The sequence below is a fragment of the Sapajus apella genome, unplaced genomic scaffold (assembly GCF_009761245.1).
Source record: "Sapajus apella isolate SASKATOON/1434 unplaced genomic scaffold, GSC_monkey_1.0 scaffold6, whole genome shotgun sequence".
Lineage (NCBI taxonomy): Eukaryota > Metazoa > Chordata > Mammalia > Primates > Cebidae > Sapajus > Sapajus apella.
In genome coordinates this window covers 63,421,374-63,441,076 of record NW_022436946.1, presented here as the reverse complement: position 1 = coordinate 63,441,076, position 19,703 = coordinate 63,421,374, and the positions used below count along the sequence as shown (strand labels likewise).

The 19,703-nt window shown below is 42.8% G+C and overlaps 1 protein-coding gene across 2 annotated transcripts in view; it reads left to right on the top strand.

The window, feature by feature from the left end:
* Positions 1–18,608, top strand: part of NT5E (5'-nucleotidase ecto) — a 46,406-nt gene extending 27,798 nt beyond the window's left edge. The window contains exons 4-9 of one of the 2 annotated variants that reach the window (XM_032275342.1): positions 8,819–9,016; positions 10,010–10,164; positions 12,155–12,260; positions 13,421–13,570; positions 14,830–15,030; positions 16,658–18,608. In XM_032275342.1, coding sequence (XP_032131233.1) covers positions 8,819–9,016; positions 10,010–10,164; positions 12,155–12,260; positions 13,421–13,570; positions 14,830–15,030; positions 16,658–16,821 — 974 coding nt within the window. In that variant the 3' untranslated portion in view covers positions 16,822–18,608. The remainder of the gene's footprint in view (positions 1–8,818; positions 9,017–10,009; positions 10,165–12,154; positions 12,261–13,420; positions 13,571–14,829; positions 15,031–16,657) is intronic. The other variant, XM_032275344.1, reaches the window with a different exon arrangement.
* The last annotated feature ends 1,095 nt before the right edge of the window (positions 18,609–19,703 follow it).

Below are 19,703 nucleotides of genomic sequence, written 5' to 3'. Positions count from 1 at the left end.
GTTCCATGTCCAAAACTGAAATGGGACAGTTCCCTTGACCCCTTCATGGTATCCACAAAGGGGCTGGCTTGTTTATTCATCTTGCAGCTCTCAGCCCCTCACGCGAGGGGGAGCACATTAAGTGAGCTGGTGCAGAGCCTGGGACAAGTGCTTCTGGGTGCTGGCAGGAGTAGAACTCTGTGCAGCCCTGCAGCAGCATCCAGGTGGGTAGCTGCAACCCCTGGAGCCCCAGAGGGCATGTGTTACAATGTGCTCTTTTAGCTTTGCTGTCCGTGGACAGCTTAAGTGTTTAACAGCTGAGTGTGACAGCCCTCTGTATCCTGAGCTCTTGTTCAGCATCCAGGAAGAATCAGCCTGTACAAATGAATTGAAGATGGTATATGTAGAGGATTTTATTGCTGGTGAAAGTGGCTTTTAGTGGGATGGGGAGCTAGAAGGTGGGTGGAATGTGTCTTACCCTGGAGTTAGACCATCCCCAGCTGAATTCTTCTCTGAGGTCCCACTGTCAAGCCATCCCTCTGAAGTCAAGCTGCTACTCACAAATGTCAAGCTACTGCTTCTCTTGTCTCCTTCTCTGCCATTCCACTGCCAGTGGATTCTGCGGTTTTTATGGGTACACGATATGGGGCAGGACAGGCCAGGGTGGTTTTGGAAAAGGCAACATTCAGGCTGGAAAACAGGGAGGTAAAGTTCTCACTTTGGGCCATGGGTCCAGGCTTGAGGGTGGATCCATTGCCAGGGACCCCACCCTTTTCTACCTAGTATTTCCCTGTCTCCACTCTCCAACTCTCTTGTCATGGGCCTCCTATCCATAAAGCTTTCTCTCCCCTTGTTTTTTTGTGGGGTTCACCTTCAGCTTTATGAAACCTCAAGTTTCTTGAATTCCTCTTTCCCTCCTAGTCCAGCAGGCTTCATTTCTCTCCTTGCTAGCCTGGAAGTGTCCATTACACCCTTGACTGTGTTGAGGCTGACACATGGAAGGCAGGTGTCCAGTATTGTTAAATGAATGTTAACAAGGGCAACTTCATTTAAAAGTAAGATTTCTTTATATGATTGATCAGGTTTTTTCTAAAAATTAAGTATCTAATTTCCATTGCTTCTGGATTTAGGCACACGTATTGAATATAAAATTCAAAACTTTTCATGTATCTAAAGAAATAATTTTAAATGACCACAGAATTTTGCTCTTAAAACAAATGGAGCTTACAATGTAATTATAACTAAGACAGACTAGAAGCACCTGCTGCATTTTCTTCATGCTCTCACCAGACTTGTGCATAGTCTGATGGGAGAGATGAACCCTCCTGTAATAAGAATGAGTAAAGGAGGGTGGAAGACTATTGTTGGTGTTTGCTATCACTATTCGTCTCTCCATTAATTTTCATCCTTGTAGTTTAGATAATCTTGCCTTTTAGAACAAGAAAACAATCTTATTGCAACATTTACAAGACAGGAAACACTCCCCAACAAAGAACCATTTCCTTTGGACATTTGATAAGAACTGCTGAAATTTGCGTTTATTGAGTGAGGTGGGAGAATCAGACAAGGGGCAGAGGTGTGGCTGGTAGCTTCAAAGATAATTTCCTGGCTGAGTGTGGTTGCACATTTTGGCAGTCCCAGTGTTTCCAATTCCAGTGCTTTGGGAGGCTGAGGCAGGAGGGTCACTTGAGCCCAGGAGTTTGAGGCTGCAGTCAGCTATGATTACACCACTGCACTCCAACCTGGGTGACAGAGACCTTGTCTCAAAAAAAAAAAAAAAAAAAAAAAAAAAGTTTCTTGGTCTTTTTGAATGTGGTAAGCACAGGGACTTACTTTTACTAATGGTCACCCTCTTGGGTCCTTTCAGTAAACTTCTGGCCATGGCCCAGCCTGAGCACGTGCTTCCTTTACAGAGCAAAGCCAAAGCCTTCTGGTTTGTAATTTTTGCAGCCACGTAACACTGATCCATTTTAGCTGTCTAATGAAACTGCTTTCCAAGATGAAGTGAGACTATCAAACCCAAAATCTAAAAAGAATGACTACAGAAACAAATGGCAGTCAAGGTCATTTGAGAGGGTTGTTATAAGGAAAGGTGACGGCCAGGTACTGTGAAGTCTTAAGCCCACTCATAGCTATGAATCTCTTACCAGGACTGAGGTTTGTGTTTCCTTAACTTTGCTGCCTGATGGTCTTCTGCAAAAGATCTCATTTCTCCAACTTTTACTGGGAACTGGCATAGGGTTGCGGAAAGTGCTTTAAACTCTAAGACCTGGTTTCCTCCCAGGCTCAGCCACCACTAGCTGTTTGGCTTTGGACAAGCTACTCAACCGCTATGAGCATCAGCTTTCTCTTTTTAAAATGGTGACAGTGATATGGCTACCTTGGAGAGTTATAAGGATTAAGTGAGATAATATATGAACAGAATTATAAATATGTCTACAAATAAACATATTTGATCTGTTTAATATTTGTAATATATTTAGAGAGAGAATATTAGAGAACTGACATATTTATCTTAGACCTACTATGTTCTAGGGCTCAGTTCTGCTCATGTATTATCTCACTTAATATATATATAGTATTGAGTAAGAGGGAAAGTAAGCTAGAGAAATAGAAACGAGTAGGATATATCCTATCTGAAGAACTCTGACTAATACAGATATTTCACTGAACGAAATGGTTTCTCCTTAAAATGTATTCTGACACCAATTTCCCCCTCCTTGCTTTTCATACATATTTTTTTTAAATCACAGAAATTATACTGGTTATAAGTCAGTAGGACTATGAATAATTTATTTTCTTCTGCATTTGCCAAATATTTTGTAATGCTAGTTTTACTTTTATAACAAATTTTTAAAGCCCCTCTAAACCCTATAAAAGTAATCACTAATCTTAAACTTGAACCGTAATACATATTTTTGTTAAATTAAAAAAAAAGATAATTCTAAATTTAAGAATCTAAGCTAAATTCACAAATGACTAAATGTATCTTCTTACCTTTAAAAGATAAGAAACCAGGAATGCAGTAGTTTAACCTGCATTCCTTACTCTCAGGTCTCTTGCCCTAAGAGTATATGTTTAATCCAAGCCAAGAAACATTTATGGCTGGGAATTCATGACTGCTCATCTATAAGAGACTCTCCAAGTACTCTGTCATGACTTGGAACCAGAGCTTTGGCCATTCATTCCAGATGACCTCCAGGTTCCAAGCTTATCTGAAGTACTCCACACTGCATTGCACACCAGCATGATGGGAAGGAAAGACTCAAGGGAACTGGCCATTCAGACCATTCACCGACTGCACACAGTCTTTCACACAGCCACAGATGACCACTGTAGGAAGACCTCTGGCCAAATGCTTATATATCAGGAGTATATCAATGTATGGTCACAGTTACCTTTTTAATCTCAAGAAATAAAGTCGTTACTTCTGAAAAGAACACCATTAGTAAATGGAACTACATAGGCATGTCAAGATGAAAATTAATCTCTCTCTCTCTCCACCCCATTCTTTTGGCCACTGCATTTTAAAACAGGCCATGGTGATGGAATCAGGAGGTAGCTGTGTTTCAGCAGTTTTTTTTTTATTTTTAAAATGGTTGTACAGAAGCCTGTTCTATAATGTAGGAAATGAATAGGAATCCTAATATCTGGAACAATGCTGAGCTGTGGAGATGGCCAGATTCCATGTGAAGAGAAGAGGCTGGCAGAAAGCTGGAGATTTGCTCGCTTTCCCTACTCTGTCTCCATGGAGCAGCCATTCCAAAAGATGACGCACAGACCATGGACCTGGCCCTGCTAGGCAGTGGAGATCCAAAACGCTGAGCACTCACTGGAGCTCTGTAAACATCTGTTGAACGAGTGACTAAATGTGTGGTGAACTGTTCCCTCCCTACAGGTTCCCTGCTTTGCCCAGCCAGTCAGGCTTGGGTACAAGCAGATGGCCTGGATCAGATTTCATGAGGGCTTTGCCCACTCTGGATACTACTGGAAGATGCACAATCTCTTTTAGACCTCCTAGGTCATTATTGAAAGGCCAGAGGCAAGAATTTGAGCAGGAAATCGAAGCATGTGCAAACCAGAGTGACGTAAGTCTGAGCATAGATACCAATACCCGACCCCTCAAATTCCTTAAAGTTGAATGACAGCTTGCGCATCACCTTCTGGTACAGAGATGGCTGAAGAGACAGTGGTTGCTCCTCTGGTTGCTGGACACCTCTTGAATGGGCTGTGATGACTGGAGCACATGCTCTGTTCTGGTCACCTGAAGGGGCTCCTAGACTAGAGGAAGCAGAGGCAGCAGCCAGACCTGACTGGAGAGCTGGAGGGGACTTCTAGGCCAGGGGCCTCTGTGCTGTGCTCTGAGGGGCTCTGGTGGCAGGAACCTAGTCCCGGGCTCCAGCTCTACCGAGGCTGCAGCCTGAGCAACTCAGCTTTCCTGCTCTATTGGCTTGCCTTGCTGCAAAGGATTTCTTGTGTGTTAAAGATATTCATAGCTAAAAAAAAAAAAAAACCTGCTAATGAAATTTATTTGATTTAAACTACTAGTCAAATCTTTTGTTTTACAAATTTAGAAAATAAAATTAGGCCCCAGGGACTAAATGTCTCTCCCATGGTCTAGAAACCAGACCGAAACTGAGCTAATAGCAAAACCCATTCTCCTGTATCCCAACTCCCAGTTCAGGTTCCTCTTCACTAGTGTCCACCCAGCTGCATAGTTGATGACATTGAATTGAGGGGACCTGGGGTAGAGGGCTAGCACTCAGGCATTGCTGGCTTCTACATAATTCCAACACAGGGAAAACATAATAATCTTGTATGATCTGTAGAAAAGTGTTTGCTAAACTCCTGAAGTTTAGTCATTCAACAAACATTTATCTAGCACCTACCACATGCTAGGCAAATCCTAGAAACACAGCTGCCCCTGCCCTCATGGAACTAAATGTCTTGAAAGAGATACTGACCCAATCAGATTTTTAAAAAATACATAATTACACAAATAAATCATATTCTATGTAATTACAAAACATTGTATGAAAGGAAAAGTACAATATGCTATCAGAGCACACAAAAGGAGGATTTGGCCAAGTCTAGGGGATCATCAGTGAGTGTTTTCCTGAGGGACTGACATTAGGGCTAAGATCAGAAAGATGTCCAGGGGTTAACCTGGTCAATAATCATTGTCAATCTTTATTAAGCACTTCCCTTGAGTTGAGTCAGACTTCCAATTGCTCTTCTTTAATCCACACAATAACTCTGTAAGGCAGGTGTTTTTACTTTTTTTCACTTTACAGATGAATAAAGAGGTAAGCAAAAGATGTAACTAATTCACATGTAGGCCTCTGGCTTCAAAAGCCCTTACTCCATAAGGTTCCTGGGCATGTGGGTGTGGTCTAGGAACGGGAAAAGGCTAAGAATCCTGAAGGGCAGGCTGAATGTTCTAGATGAAGCTGGCTTGACAAGAAAGGGCCACATCATGTAGGTCATATAGGTTAGGATATTCACATTAAAACTGTTAACGTGTTGCCTATGCCCAGTAGGAAATATGTAAAATCAGGAAGTGCATGATCATACTTATTTTTTAGAAAGATCACTCAGGCTGCTGTGTGGAGACTGGAATAGAAAGAGGCATAGGAGAGACCTACAGAGACTAGGAAGCTGTCATAGTAACCTACGCACAAGATAATAGTGGTCACAACTAGCTTGCTTGAGGAAGTGCAGAGAAGTAGACAGATAAAAGTAGCATCCAGGGAGTGTGCACTTCCAAGTAATTTAAAAGAAACTCAAGTCCCTTAGAAGCAATCATTTGAAATAACCTAATTACCAGTCCTTTTTATCCACTTCTCTTATGGGGTCTCAATTTAGGAACTCATAAACCAGTTCTTGTGTTAAAATCATAGCATAGACTGCCTTAAAACATTCTATACTTCAGTTCATTGAAAACCACGTCAGACCAGGTGTGCTGGCTCACGCCTACAATCCCAGCACTTTTGGAGGCCAAGGCGAGAGGGTGGCTTGAGCCCAGGAATCTGAGACCACTGAACTCTAGCCTGGGCAAAAGAATGTGACCCTATTGAAAGAAAGGAGAGGAAGAAAGAAAAAAAAGAGGAAGGAAGGAAAGAAAAAAGGAAAAGAGGGAGGGAGGGAAGGTAGAGGAAAGGAAGAAAGAAAAAAGATAAAGAAAAGGCTGCTTCCTGGTACTTCCATTACCATGTGACCCTGGGAGGGCAATTGTCCAGACCCACACGTAGATTCACTGCATTCCTTGGCTCCCAGGACAGAGTCCTTTGAGGTTCCTTCAAGCATCCGCACTATGCTGGGAAATGCAGCCTTTATCAACTCCAGGTGTCAGTCCACAACTCCATAGCCTTTTTGGGTTTGGTTCCTAAATGAATTCCTGGCTAGATGACTGGAACAGAGTTCTGGTGAACATCTTCCCTCCTGCTAAGATAGGTTTCTAAAGACAGATGTGTAGTTCTTTGTGGCAAAAATATTCTGGGCATGAACATCTTCGGCTGAACAGCATGGAATGATGTGGAAAATGTGAAGCCCTGGACTGCTCTCTGTGCCAGTGGTTTTCTGGGGCTGCCAAGTTGAAGGAGAGCAGAAAGGGCTCAGCTGTGGAGGAGGCGGAAATTAGCCAAACTAGACCAGCTATTGCCCCAGCTGCATGGTTAGCATCTTCCTTGTTCCTGATTAGGCCCATTTAATATGCCAATAGCAAAAGGATCATGAAGGTCTTCCCAAATGAATGAATGTTTTCTGGAGCTGAGATTGCTGGTCCCTGTTTGCAGAGTGCATGCTGAAGCCTCTGACCGGATTACTGGATTCCTAACTTTTACATCCTTTTTAAACTGAGATATTTCTATGGACAGCAGAAAGATAAAGGCCAAAAAAAAAAAAAAAATCTGGCTTGCCTAGCTCTCGGGTTAACCGACAGAGTTCCTGGTATCTGCAATTAGTGCTTTCTCCTCCTGGGCCGGGTGTTCTCCGCCACCTTGTGGACATTTGGGAAACTGCACCGTCCCAAGCATCTATGATTGGAGGAAGAGAGGCTGCCATAACCACCTGGTCCCCTGAAGTAAAGACCAGGCGCCAGGCTTGCCCAATGGAGGACCAGCACAGAGCAGAATGAGGCCGAGTAGGGTGGTAACCTTCCATGCATCACATTATCTGCCTCTGTGACAGACAACATCTGCATCCACTACAGATGGAGATGAAACAAAGGCTTTCATTGGATCTCAAGTCGGATGCTTCTGGTTATTGAGCTGAAAGGGCGAACGTGTTACGTTCCAAGCTGCTCTTGGCATAGGAGCATGGCAGGATTGAGTTCTACATAACATGTTACTCCGGCTTGTCTTATGTGAAAAAAGAAGCCCAGAAAGAGCTTGGACACAAAGATGCAAATAAATCCTGGGTTTGCATTTGATTTGGTAAGTGGCCTTTCACCACCAGCTTGCAGACTTTAGGGAAAAAAATACATGGTAGGCTTTGTGGGTAGTACAGAAAACCTAAGCTCCCATACCTCACAGCCTGGCTTTTCAGCCTGCCTTCTCCCAACCCTTATCACGTACCAGCTGTGATCCTGGGTACTTTGTCTATGACAACCAATTTTCTCGTCTGCAGAGTATATATAATAGAGGACCTGCCCCATGGGAAACTTGGATGACTAAACGAGATTAAGCCCAGGGCCTGGCTCATGGCTGATTCTCTTAACAGCTTCATGTGTGTAATCAACATGTGACGAAGTTATCTGGACCCTCTATAAATATCCAATAGGAAGGACTGGTCACGGGTATGATGAGGGAGATGATAGAAACAGTAGTGGGGTCAAGTGAATCTGTCCCATAGTCTCTAATTTGAAACAGCTAAACTGTGCTATTGTCTTCTTGGAAGTAAGATATAAGTCACAGTGTGCCTGAAGGAGGGCTACAGTTAAGGAACTTAAATGTGCCAACTGATTAAAGGCTGGGCTGCCTGTTCCCTGTATGGCCACACTCTCTACCCTTCTGCATACTCCCCACTACCCCAAGCAGTGGTGGGCCTCCAACTTCTGAGTGATGAGCAGTTCCCATACCTCCCCTTTGAGATAGAGGCCTGCAGAACCTGATGCTGACCAGTGTGAGGGCTGGCTGGGGTGGGGAGTGTACATGCTGGTCGGCCCCCGGGGTGAATGTGGTTCTTCTAAAAGACACCTGAAGGGATGCAAAGTTTAGCAGCAAACCCCTAGAACAGCTCTTTGTCACCTCTGCATTTTCTACCAAAGATTTTAAACTTTGAAGTCTATGTCTGGGATTTCTAGAGATTGCTATTCCCTCATAAGGGAAAAAATACAAACTTATTGTATATTTACTGAGCATCTACAATGTGCCAGGCACCCAGCTAAGGAATTTAGATATTTAATCCTCTCAACAGCCCTGTAAAATAGGTATTGTTTAAAATGGATTTCGCCCACTTTACAGGGAAGGAAATGGAAGTACAGTAAGGTAAAGTGGCTTGGCCAATCCACCTGGCTAGTGAGAATGGAGCCAGAGTCAGCCAGGAGGTAGGTAGGATATTCCTAGCAGTGTTCCATCTTTGTGTGCCCCACAGCACAGGCACAATGCCCGGGGCTTAGGAAGAGCTTGGTAAATGCCTGCTGAGTTGAGAATGGTAGGATTCATATACCAAAAGAGCATTCAAAAATGGGCAAATGCTTAGGCGGGCTCTGAAAGACTAGCTATGTAGAGCAACAGATGGCGAATCAATTTGAAACTCTGTCATCCAGCCAGTGGCCTGCTGGCCCGTGGCCAGCCATGTACAAAGCCTGACTTGATCAGTGGTGGCTCTTTTATTTCAGGCAATCCACCTTCCAAAGAGGTGCCTGCTGGGAAGTACCCATTCATAGTCACTTCTGAAGATGGGCGGAAGGTTCCTGTAGTCCAGGCCTATGCTTTTGGCAAATACCTAGGCTATCTGAAGATCGAGTTTGATGAAAAAGGAAATGTCATCTCTTCCCATGGAAATCCCATTCTTCTAAACAGCAGCATTCCTGAAGGTACGTGAAATTCAGGGGAATGTTCCACCCATCTAAAATGTAGATAGGTGAATATTTTCCTCATTCCCATTTGTTTCCTTTAATATTTCAGGAAAAGACTGTAATACTGTTGAAGAATTTAGCTTCTTCCTTAAGTTTACCCGCTTCATGGATAGATTTAAAACACACCCAAATGCCAAAAGCCCCACTTGTTTCTGAAGTCTTCTCAGCATCACTCCTTCCTCTGTCTTTTAAAATCTTGATCCTGACATGCAAAAGCCACTCTCAGCTTGTGTTTACAGGAAAGATGATAACTGAAGCAAAGGGGTTCAAATTGGGCAGGGCAAAGCTCAAGTCCTGGCCCCCAGCTAGAGGGAGTATGGCTTGGGCAAGTTGCCCAATCTCATGGACCTCAGTTTCTTTATCAAATGAGGAAGTACCTTATTTTTTACATCTGAGTCTCAGAGTAAAGATACATTTTTATGTCATTGATTTTTGTATGTACACAGAACACACTCCTGTCCTTCTTTCATCTTCCCTTTTCTGTTGACTATGATCATGTCACAAAGGTGAGGTGCACATCACCCAGGAGAGCCTGTAGTCACAACACAGGCCTCTCAGTAGCCAGATGGGAAAGGGGTCCAGGACCACGCTGACAGCGACAGCCCAGCTGCATCTCAGCAGGCCCTTTACAACTGCTCCTGGGCCGTTCAGAGCCCCTACCACCACCACTAATGCTGTTCCAGGTGGCCAATGGGTACCTCTTACAGATGTAATTAGTTGGTAGATGTTCGGCATATTCTTAAATTAAGATGCATTCCAAGTCTTATTACCAGGAAACAAAATAGAAGTTCCTAAAGAAATTTCATGGTCAAAACCAAAATGCACACAAATATGGTAAATAAATGTGTTCTAACAGCAAGTATGCTAGATGATCATTCCATTCCTTTTCCAGAATTTAGCCCAGTATGAGATTTGCTTTAATTTTAGGCTACCTTCTTTTCTTTCTTCTAGATCCAAGCATAAAAGCAGACATTAACAAATGGAGGGTAAAATTGGATAATTACTCTACCCAGGAATTGGGGAAAACAATTGTCTATCTAGATGGCTCCTCTCAATCATGCCGCTTTAGGGAATGTAACATGGGTAACCTGATTTGTGATGCTATGGTAAGTCATCTGCAGGAGTGGACGTATGCTAGGGAGGAAGGAAAGGTAGAGGAAAGAGGAAGGAAGGATGCAAGAAGGGACAGACCGATAGCTATAAATGAAAGATTTCAAAAACATTTTTAGCCAGGATGGTGGCATGTGCTTCTAGTCTCAGCTACTCAGGATGCTTTGGAGGGAGAATGGCTTGAGCCCAGGAGGCTGCAGTGAGCTATAATTGCACCACTGCACTCCAGCCTGGGCAACAAGGCGAGACTCTGTCTCTAAAATTAAATATGAAAAATAAATAAAACATTAGTGCCTAGACAAAAGCCTGATGTAGCTTCATACTCAGTACCTTCTTAAGGTACCAAAAGGAGATCAGGTAACTACCAACGTATTGCTTTACAAGAACTAAAACCTTTATTTTAAGGTGTTCTTAGATGTCTGAATTTTGGATGTTGTTTTCATTTTGTAAAATGATGCAAATGCACAAACTCTGCTACTCTGGGGGTATCAACATAATAGATAAAGCATATCTGCTTTGATATAACTTGGCCATACTGTTTTTCCCTCATCTGTTCACTTGGCTCCAGAGAACCTTGGCCTTGTGTGACAGGAACCTCTTTCAGAGGCATAGAAAGACAACACACAGTTTTAATGATAATAACAAGTCCTGTGGCTGAGCAAGATCACCTCTGAAGAACAAGCCCTTGTCTACTTGTCTACAGGCAGAATGGCCATGGTAGCTCTCTGGGGGCCCTGTTGAGCCAACGTCTCCTACATCAGACTCACCGCTTTCACAGGCTCACAGCCTGCACCCAGGGGAGTCATTTCTGTCAGTGCTTGGCATGTGATGTCCAGTGCCCAGGATACAACTGCACTCAATAAATGCTTGCCATGTAAATGACAACAATTATGCTCATGCCATGATGAGACTCAGTGTCTCAGCACCATGCAGTTAATGCTAGAGAAGTAGTTAACAAGAAGCTAGTATATGATGTTAAGAGAAGTCTGGAGGGAAACATCCCAGGCTGTTGGCAGGGCTTATTCCTCTGTTAAAGAGCCTAGAACAAATAAAGGACAGCTTTGGGGTTTTTTTCTTTTCTTTTTTTTTTTTTTTTTTTTTTTTTTTTGAGAAGGAGTCTTGCTCTCTTGCCCAGGCTGGAGTGTAGTGGCGCAATCTTGGCTCACTGCAACCTCCATCTCTCGGGTTCAAGCAATTCTCCTGCTTCAGCCTCCCGAGTAGCTGGGATAACAGGCATCCAACACCACATCCGGCTAATTTTTATATTTTTAGTAGAGATGGGGTTTCACTATGTTGGCTAGGCTGGTCTCGAACTACTGACCTTAGGTGATCTGCCTACCTCGGCCTCCCAAAGTGCTGGGATTACAGGTGTGAGCCACTGTGCCCAGCCTTTTTTTTTTTTTCCCCCTCTAAATGAGAAAGTATTCATTTCTTATAACTAAACATATAGTTTGTAGAAGAAAAGTAAGATGGATGTGATTCTCCCCAGTTTCAAAAGGCTGTCCCTGCCTTTCCAAAACTGCCAACTTGAGAATCAGCTGGAGACATAGACATGGAGGCCAGGTTCTCTTTGGCATGAGGTCTGGTGTTGAGCAGGCTTTAGGGCCAAGCCCTCAGAATCAGGCAGGGGGCCCCGGCCTGCCCTGGAGAAGCCTGTGTGGGAGTGCCCTGCAGGCCACCTTGCATGGGAAGCCCAGTCCCGACACCAGGGCTACAACCAGAAGACTATCTTGCCAAGGCCCACTGACCTGAAAATATGGGAGGTCTAGGAGAGGAAACTAAAAGTTTGACATGAACTGGTAACAGTGTCATATTTTTACTTCTGAGAGCATAAAACTAGTTCTAATTATAGTTGAGAAATCCCTGAGAACACAGTAGTAGGGGAAAAGTAGCTTTATTTCCTCACTAGAGCTAACCATATTCCTGGAGCTGATCCTAAGAAAGAAGATCCAGAATAACTAATTTAAATTTGTGCTACTGTTGCAGATTAACAACAACCTCAGACACCCAGATGAAATGTTCTGGAACCATGTATCCATGTGCATTTTAAATGGAGGTGGTATCCGGTCGCCCATTGATGAACGCAACAACGGTATGCTCCCAGGCCCAGCTCCTCAGTGTGTCATGTTCTCTCTCTCATCTCCTTTTCTCCTGGGGTTCTTGTCCTGAATGCACCCATGTGCAGCCTCAGTTCATCTCTGCTGCCAGCCATGTACTAGAATTATTAAAGTCTAGGACCTAGCCTGAAGGACACACACAAGCTTGTGTGTTCTTTTTTTTTTTTTTTTTTTTTTGGAGGCCGGGTTTCACTCATGTTACCCAGGCTGGAGTGCAATGGCGCGATCTCGGCTCACCGCAACCTCCGCCTCCTGGGTTCAGGCAATCCTGCCTCAGCCTCCTGAGTAGCTGGGATTACAGGCACGCGCCACCATGCCCAGCTAATTTTTTGTAGTTTTAGTAGAGACAGGGTTTCACCATGTTGACCAGGATGGTCTCGATCTCTTGACCTCGTGATCCACCTGCCTCGGCCTCCCAAAGTGCTGGGATGTTCTTATAAGTATTCACACACAGAAGCTGCAGCTAGGGTTAGTGGAACTCAAGTGTGGTCTGACTTTCTGACTTACAAAGCTAAGTACTGGTTGTTTCTGATTTATACAAACTATCAACAGCCTCCACCTTAGCATCTGAAAAGAGACAAAACTACCACTCTTCTGTCCTGGAAAAGACATACCACTGGATTAAAATGTTACTTTAGCATATTTACAGATATCCAACATTATATAATATGGCAAAACAAATCAACTAGACAAATATTCAAGACACTCTTGTAACCCTCCCTGATTTACTGTAAAAACCAATTAGCATCAGTATAAGGCCCCAAATGCATTCCATTGTCAAACAACAGGGACAGGCAGCAGGAACACACTATTTGTCTGGAGGAATTGAACAATGCAAACAAACTACCGGAGATCCAGCCCCAAGCTGGGAGATCTAAGACTGAACACAGTGAACTTCTGAGGCATAGCCATTTGTTAGCTCCCACCATCCTGCCCAATGATGGAGGGCAGGGCCAGAGGCCTCCTAAACCCATTCCTTCCCTAAGTGCCAGAAACCACTTACACATATCTGATGCTGCTCTAAAAGCCTCCCCATGTCCCCCTCATTTCTTTTCCCAGCCCTAGGGAAACTGGTCATGGGGTTAGTATTTTCTCAAGCTATTTTCCTTCTTGCATCATCTGTGACTATCCTCAGGCACAATTACCTGGGAGAACCTGGCTGCTGTATTGCCCTTTGGAGGCACATTTGACCTGGTCCAGTTAAATGGTTCCACCCTGAAGAAGGCCTTTGAGCACAGTGTGCACCGCTATGGCCAGTCCACTGGAGAGTTCCTGCAGGTGGGCGGTAAGTCACCCATCCTGTAGGGCTGGGCCATCCAAAGTGACGTGCGTGGGATTTCTTGCTGGTTGGCTCAGCTTCCCCCTCACCAAAATTCCTATGGTCAGGTGGGTTTGGGTTTTTCCCCATCTAATACCAATACATCATCCTTTAATGGCTGTGGACTCTCAGAGCCACTGAGATTAGGTTGGGGTCAAAGCCCTAAAGCCCTGGCAATAAGCAATATTTGCCAAGTCTGATTTGAACATCAGATGGGCCCTCTAAGATCAGCTGCTTTGAGGTCTGGTTTCTAACAAAATCTTATTTATGCATTCAATATTCTTTAAAAACAAAAACAAACAAAAAAAGAGCTAGGGCCAAACCATTGGTATTTAATTTAAAATGTTCAACTCATCACTGCCTGGAACCATGCCAAGATTTAAAGGTATGCTGTCCAATTGGTATTAACCAGGATGATTCCTGGAAGGAGCAGCCTGTTGCACAGACACACCTTAACAACTGGTTCTTGCCCCACTGTGTCTTGGGACAAGTTCTCAATCCCTTTGGGCACAGGGAGAAAACCTTTTCCTGTTTATCTCATGGACTACAGTGAAAGTTGACAGAAATAAATGCTTCCCAAATTGCCAAGGGCTTCTGAAACACTTTGTTAATAATTAATTCGACAGTCCAGTGAACTAATCCTTTAAAAGTAACCTTATTTTACCTGGAAACCATAATCTGGCCTCATTTTTTAACCAGTGGGGCCCTATCCTACCGCCTGTGGGGCAACCTGGACATCCTCCATTTTCCCAGAAGGGAGTTGACGGAACAGCAGTGTTTTGACGCTCTAGGGAAGCACTGCATAGCTATATGCCTTGTGAAAGTTGCCCAATCCCAAATGATTACCATTTAATGATCTTCAAAATTGTAAAATGCTGTGTGCCTCTCATCTGTTTCTCGCTAAGGCCACTGAACCAAGTTACTAGGCCAATTCAGGATTTTGAAGGAAAAACAAAAAAAGATGTGGTTTCTTCATGTAGAGTCACTCTTTGCCCATTCTGATCCAGAGCTGGTTTTCCTTCCAGTGGTTCTCACATGTCCTGGAAGGACTCAAGGATAAAGGGTGGCTGCAATGTCACGATTCTCTTGATAAAATTTCACTCAAGTTTAAACCAAAGGAAAACCACAGCCCCATACCCCAATTCTACAGCTTGGCCAAAATCCCTTCCTTAGAAAACAGAAATCTCCCTTTGGAACCAGTGAAAACAGACTCATTTCTTTTCTAGGAATCCACGTGGTATATGATCTTTCCAGAAAACCTGGAGACAGAGTAGTCAAATTAGATGTTCTTTGCACCAAGTGTCGAGTGCCCAGTTATGACCCTCTCAAAATGGATGAGGTATATAAGGTGATCCTCCCAAACTTCCTGGCCAATGGTGGAGATGGATTCCAGATGATAAAAGATGAACTGTTAAGACATGACTCTGGTAAGCACAAGTGTCTCTTCCTTCCTCTAAAGAACAACAGAATTGAACCAAGAAGGGGAGCTATTAGTGGTGCCAGGAGGGCAAAGTGACTCCCTGTATTGCTGACTCCCTCCTGCTTTGCTTGTTGGAAAGCAGCAGCACGGCACAGCAGAGAGGAATATGTAGCCTGTCACTCCCCAAGCACACATACGTCTTCATCCAACCCCAGAGAGAAACCATTTGTAAATCAAAAATGTTTTAAAATCCTTTTAACTACATCTAAGCAGCCATTTAAATTGTGAAATATGAGTTTTGCATTTACAGAAAAATCACACCTCTGGAATTTTAGGACATGGAAAATCATCACATTAAATCACCTAAATTTTCTTTCTTGAAGCAGCTTTCTTTATGAATCGGTCAGGTAGACGAGGATGGGGTAAGCGCCACCCTTTCAGCACAGTGGTTGGTGGTACAAATCGTAGGAACGTCCATACTTGATGTCAGTTGGTATTTCTGGCAGCACTGAGGGACATTATATGCCAGCCTCACTTTTAGAAATCCAGTTCAGAGTCACCTTATGTGCATACCTTCCACTGACAGAGACCACACTTCCCCTTCCACTTCCTAGGGCAGACACCAGAATGCTTAGAAGACACACAGGCAGCTTCCTGGCATCTCTGGGAAGTTCCACCAGGATCCTCCTCAGTCTTACCAGGCTGGACTTGTCATTTTAGCTGCTTATTCCAAGGAGAGTGGAGGGCAGAACCAGACCAAAGGAGGCAGCCTTTCCTGGAAGGAAAGGTGCTGGCTTCTTCCGTCCCTTCCATGACAGAAGATGGAAGGGCTGGCGTAAAAGCCCCATGAGACGAAGAGGCTGATAGCCATCAGCTGTGTACCACTCAAGCCTAGACTGATGGGTGTCCCAGAGAAGGAGCTCATGCAGAAGGCTAAGGAAGCCCTGGACCTAAAGGTTCTCAACCCTAGCTATACATTAGAAACACTTCAGGAGCATTTTAAATTAAATACCTATGGCTTGGCCCCAGCTCTTAAAAGATTCTAAGTTAACTGGATTGGGGCTAAACTCTTTTCCAGTGATTCTAGTCTATACCCCGAGGTGAAAGCCACTGAAGAGAGAAGGGTTCTTAAGTATTAATCTTTTTAAAATAAAATTATTGGGTCCCCATAGGTTTGTTGTAGCTATAGGCAATTAGCATTTAACACCTCTCCTCTCTTTTGTAAAGGAAATTCCCTAAGTCCCATCATCAATTATGTGAAAATAATTACTGGGAAGACAAACAAAAGGAAGCCACTTTTATCTCTCAACTAATTGCTCTTGACCCAATTCCCTAATGCCTTTGTTCTGAAGTGGTTTAAAGGCTGTGATGTCAATGACCTCTTTCTAGTCATCTCAGAGCTGAGGCAATTCTACTTCCCCCAATTACCCAATATTGAACAACAGACACATTTCACATCTGGAGCATGAAAAAGCAATCAAATTCTTTGTACTTATGATCACCACTGTTCTTGTTTTCTGTGACACTCTACCCTGCTTATGAAGTAGCTTCCCTTCTATAATTACAAAGGGCTGCCTTACTATTGATTGATAATTATCTTTTCTGTAGTTAAAATCATGTATATATTTTTCTAGGTGACCAAGATATCAACGTGGTTTCTACATATATCTCAAAAATGAAAGTAATTTATCCAGCAGTTGAAGGTCGGATCAAGTTTTCCACAGGAAGTCATTGCCATGGAAGCTTTTCTTTAATATTTCTTTCATTTTGGACTGTGATGTTTGTTTTATACCAATAGCCAAAAATTCTCCTTGCCATTAACATGTGAAACTGCATTTTTTCAAGTGAGATACAAATCTGCCTTTTAGGACCTGGCTTTAGTGACAGCACAGACCATCTTCACAGGCTCCTACAAGCTGAAGGTTAGAGCATTATAAAATGAAGAGACTGAAGTGATCACTCAGGGTCAGTAACTTAGTGAGTTAGAAAAAAAAAATTAATATAGGGCCCTATATGGAGAAAGTCCACTATATTTAGTTTACATTTCTAAATTTTAATAAAATTTTACTAATGATTTTAAACCACACTTTTCTTCTTCATATCCATTTCTAATCCATCAAACAGCTTATGTTTATATAAAATTTTTATCATTTAGAAGGAAGTTTAGACCATCTCATTTGATGTCCACAGCTTGCTTTTGGCAGTAAAGACATGTTTTTCCCACCTGTCAGATGAAAACACTGAAGCTCAGAAAGGGCTGACTTGACCGTACAGCTAATGTCAACAGATCCAAGACCTAGACCTAGGTCTTTTGAACTCAATTCCAGCACTTTCAACTATCTCAAGTTACTGTTCAGAATGATACTTAGTATCTCCTCTCTTCATAATTATCAATAGCACCAAGCTCATGGATAACAAATCTCTGCTTTATTTCTTGTCTCTATTTTTTCACTTTTTAGCTCCTGTTATAATAGCAAGTTTAATGGTTTAAATACAGGATACCATTCTCTCTTGAAACACCCATGTGCCTTCGATGAGTCAGAGAGCAAGCTGTAGTAGATAATGGGAAAGGACGGAAGCTGCAAACAACAGTCAAAGGACAAGGGAGAAAGGAAAGTGAAGAACAGGACACCAGGCCTGGTTTATGTTATAAAAGAGAAACAGCTAAAGAGCATTTACACATTAAACAGGTATTTGTTAAGCACACTACCCAACAGATGGCATTAGTTGTTATTTTATGTGATTCCATCAGTTCTGCCTTTGTCCTCTTTCTTCTTCCTAAAATGAAGGTATTATGAGAAAAGAATCTTCTAAGATAAGCTGTAATTCTAAACCAGTACCCGTCCCTCTTGAGCAAGATGCCAGCACTGCACTTATTCTACTCATAACACACACGCCCAGTTATGGAATGTCCAGAGTTCTGGAAGAAATGACTTTAAGAAGAGGTATACATTTTTGAAGTAACTCTGTCTTCAAATCTGAACAGTCACTGTAAATCATTCTCAAGTCCAGATATGAGAACTCCTGCTGCAAAGTGGGACCCTCTGAGTGGGTGTTCAGGAAATACCCATGCCAATGAAATTACTTAGGCCCAAATAACGAATACTTAAGGAGGAAGTGGAACCATGTAAGCCTGCTCAGCTCAGTGTAAGTAATTCAAGAAATGAGGGACTTCACCTTAAAATAGTGTGCAAATGGCAGCTAGAGGTTTGGATAGGGAGTACATTTGTTTCTTAGTGTTTACAAATATTAAGTACTCTTGATTAAAAAATATACTTTTGAACTTCGTATCCTTTTTATAAAAGTTGTTGCAGTAAAATAATAGTCTCAGTTCTACGCATATATGGATTAGGTGTAAAAAAAAAAAAAGTCAATAAGATTGTACAAGGAAAATTAGAGAAAGGTACATTTAGGATTTTTTATGCTTGGCCAGTAAAATAGGGTAAATCTTATTAGCACAGTTTTTTAAAGAACGTTTTTTTAAGTTTCCTAAATGTGTGTATGTATTGTACAGTGGTATAAGAAATGACTTTGAACCACTTTGCAATCGTAGTTTCCCAACAATAAAACTGAAGATATGCTCTTTGGTCTTTGATAGTCATTTCTTCTCTCAATCAAACACCTGTAACTCAAGACAATATGCCTAAAGGAAGACTCTGGCAGATTTTCACTGGTATCATTTGTCTTGATCATAAGCTACTTGTCATCTGATACCCTCCTTCCCCCCTCACACCCCTAAAATGAGAAGAAAAATGCATCTAATTTTTAAGTAGGAGAGAAAAGTGAGTGGTATTTTAAGGAAAACTACTAAATTTGGCGGCTTTGATATACAGAATCTGATATAAAAATGGTTTTGAGGCTAGTACTGATTGCTAAAAATAAAAATTTCCAAGTTAATGTTGAGGATTTTAATGTACTGGCTGTGGGCCCAGGAATCTTCCCCAAGATGATAACACAATGAGTTGGTTTCATCATATCTCAATCAGTCAGATACAGTAAAACCATGTTAGCGCCCTTTGTTTGTTTGCGCTATGTATTAGCCCATTCTCATGCTGCTACTAAAGACATACCCGAGACTGGGTAATTTATAAAGAAAAAGAGGTTGGCTGGGCACGGTGGCTTACGCCTGTAATCCCAACACTTTGGGAGGCTGAGGTGGGCAGATCACAAGGTCAAGGGATCAAGACCATCCTAGCCAACATGGTGAAACCCCATCTCTACTAAAAATACAAAAATTAGCTTGGCATGGTGGCACACATCTGTAGTCCCAGATACTCAGGAGGCTGAGGCAGGCGAATCGCTTGAATCCAGGAGGCAGAGGTTGCAGTGAGCCAAGATTGCACCATTGCACTCCAGCCTGGGCAACAGAGCAAGACTCCATCTCAAAAAAAAAAAAAAAGGAAAAAGGTTTAATGGATTTACAGTTTCATATAGCTGGGGAGGCCTCACAATCACGGCAGAAGGCAGAGAAGGAGCAAAGGCACATCTTACATGGAGGCAGACAAGAGAGTGAGTGGAGGGTAACTGTTGTTTACAAAACCATACAAAAACAGTATGGGAAAGACCTGCCCCCCATGATTCAATTACCTCCTACCAGGTCCTTCCCATGACATGTGCGGATTATGGGAGCTACAATTCAAGATGAGATTTGGGTGGGGACACAGCCAAACAATATCATTC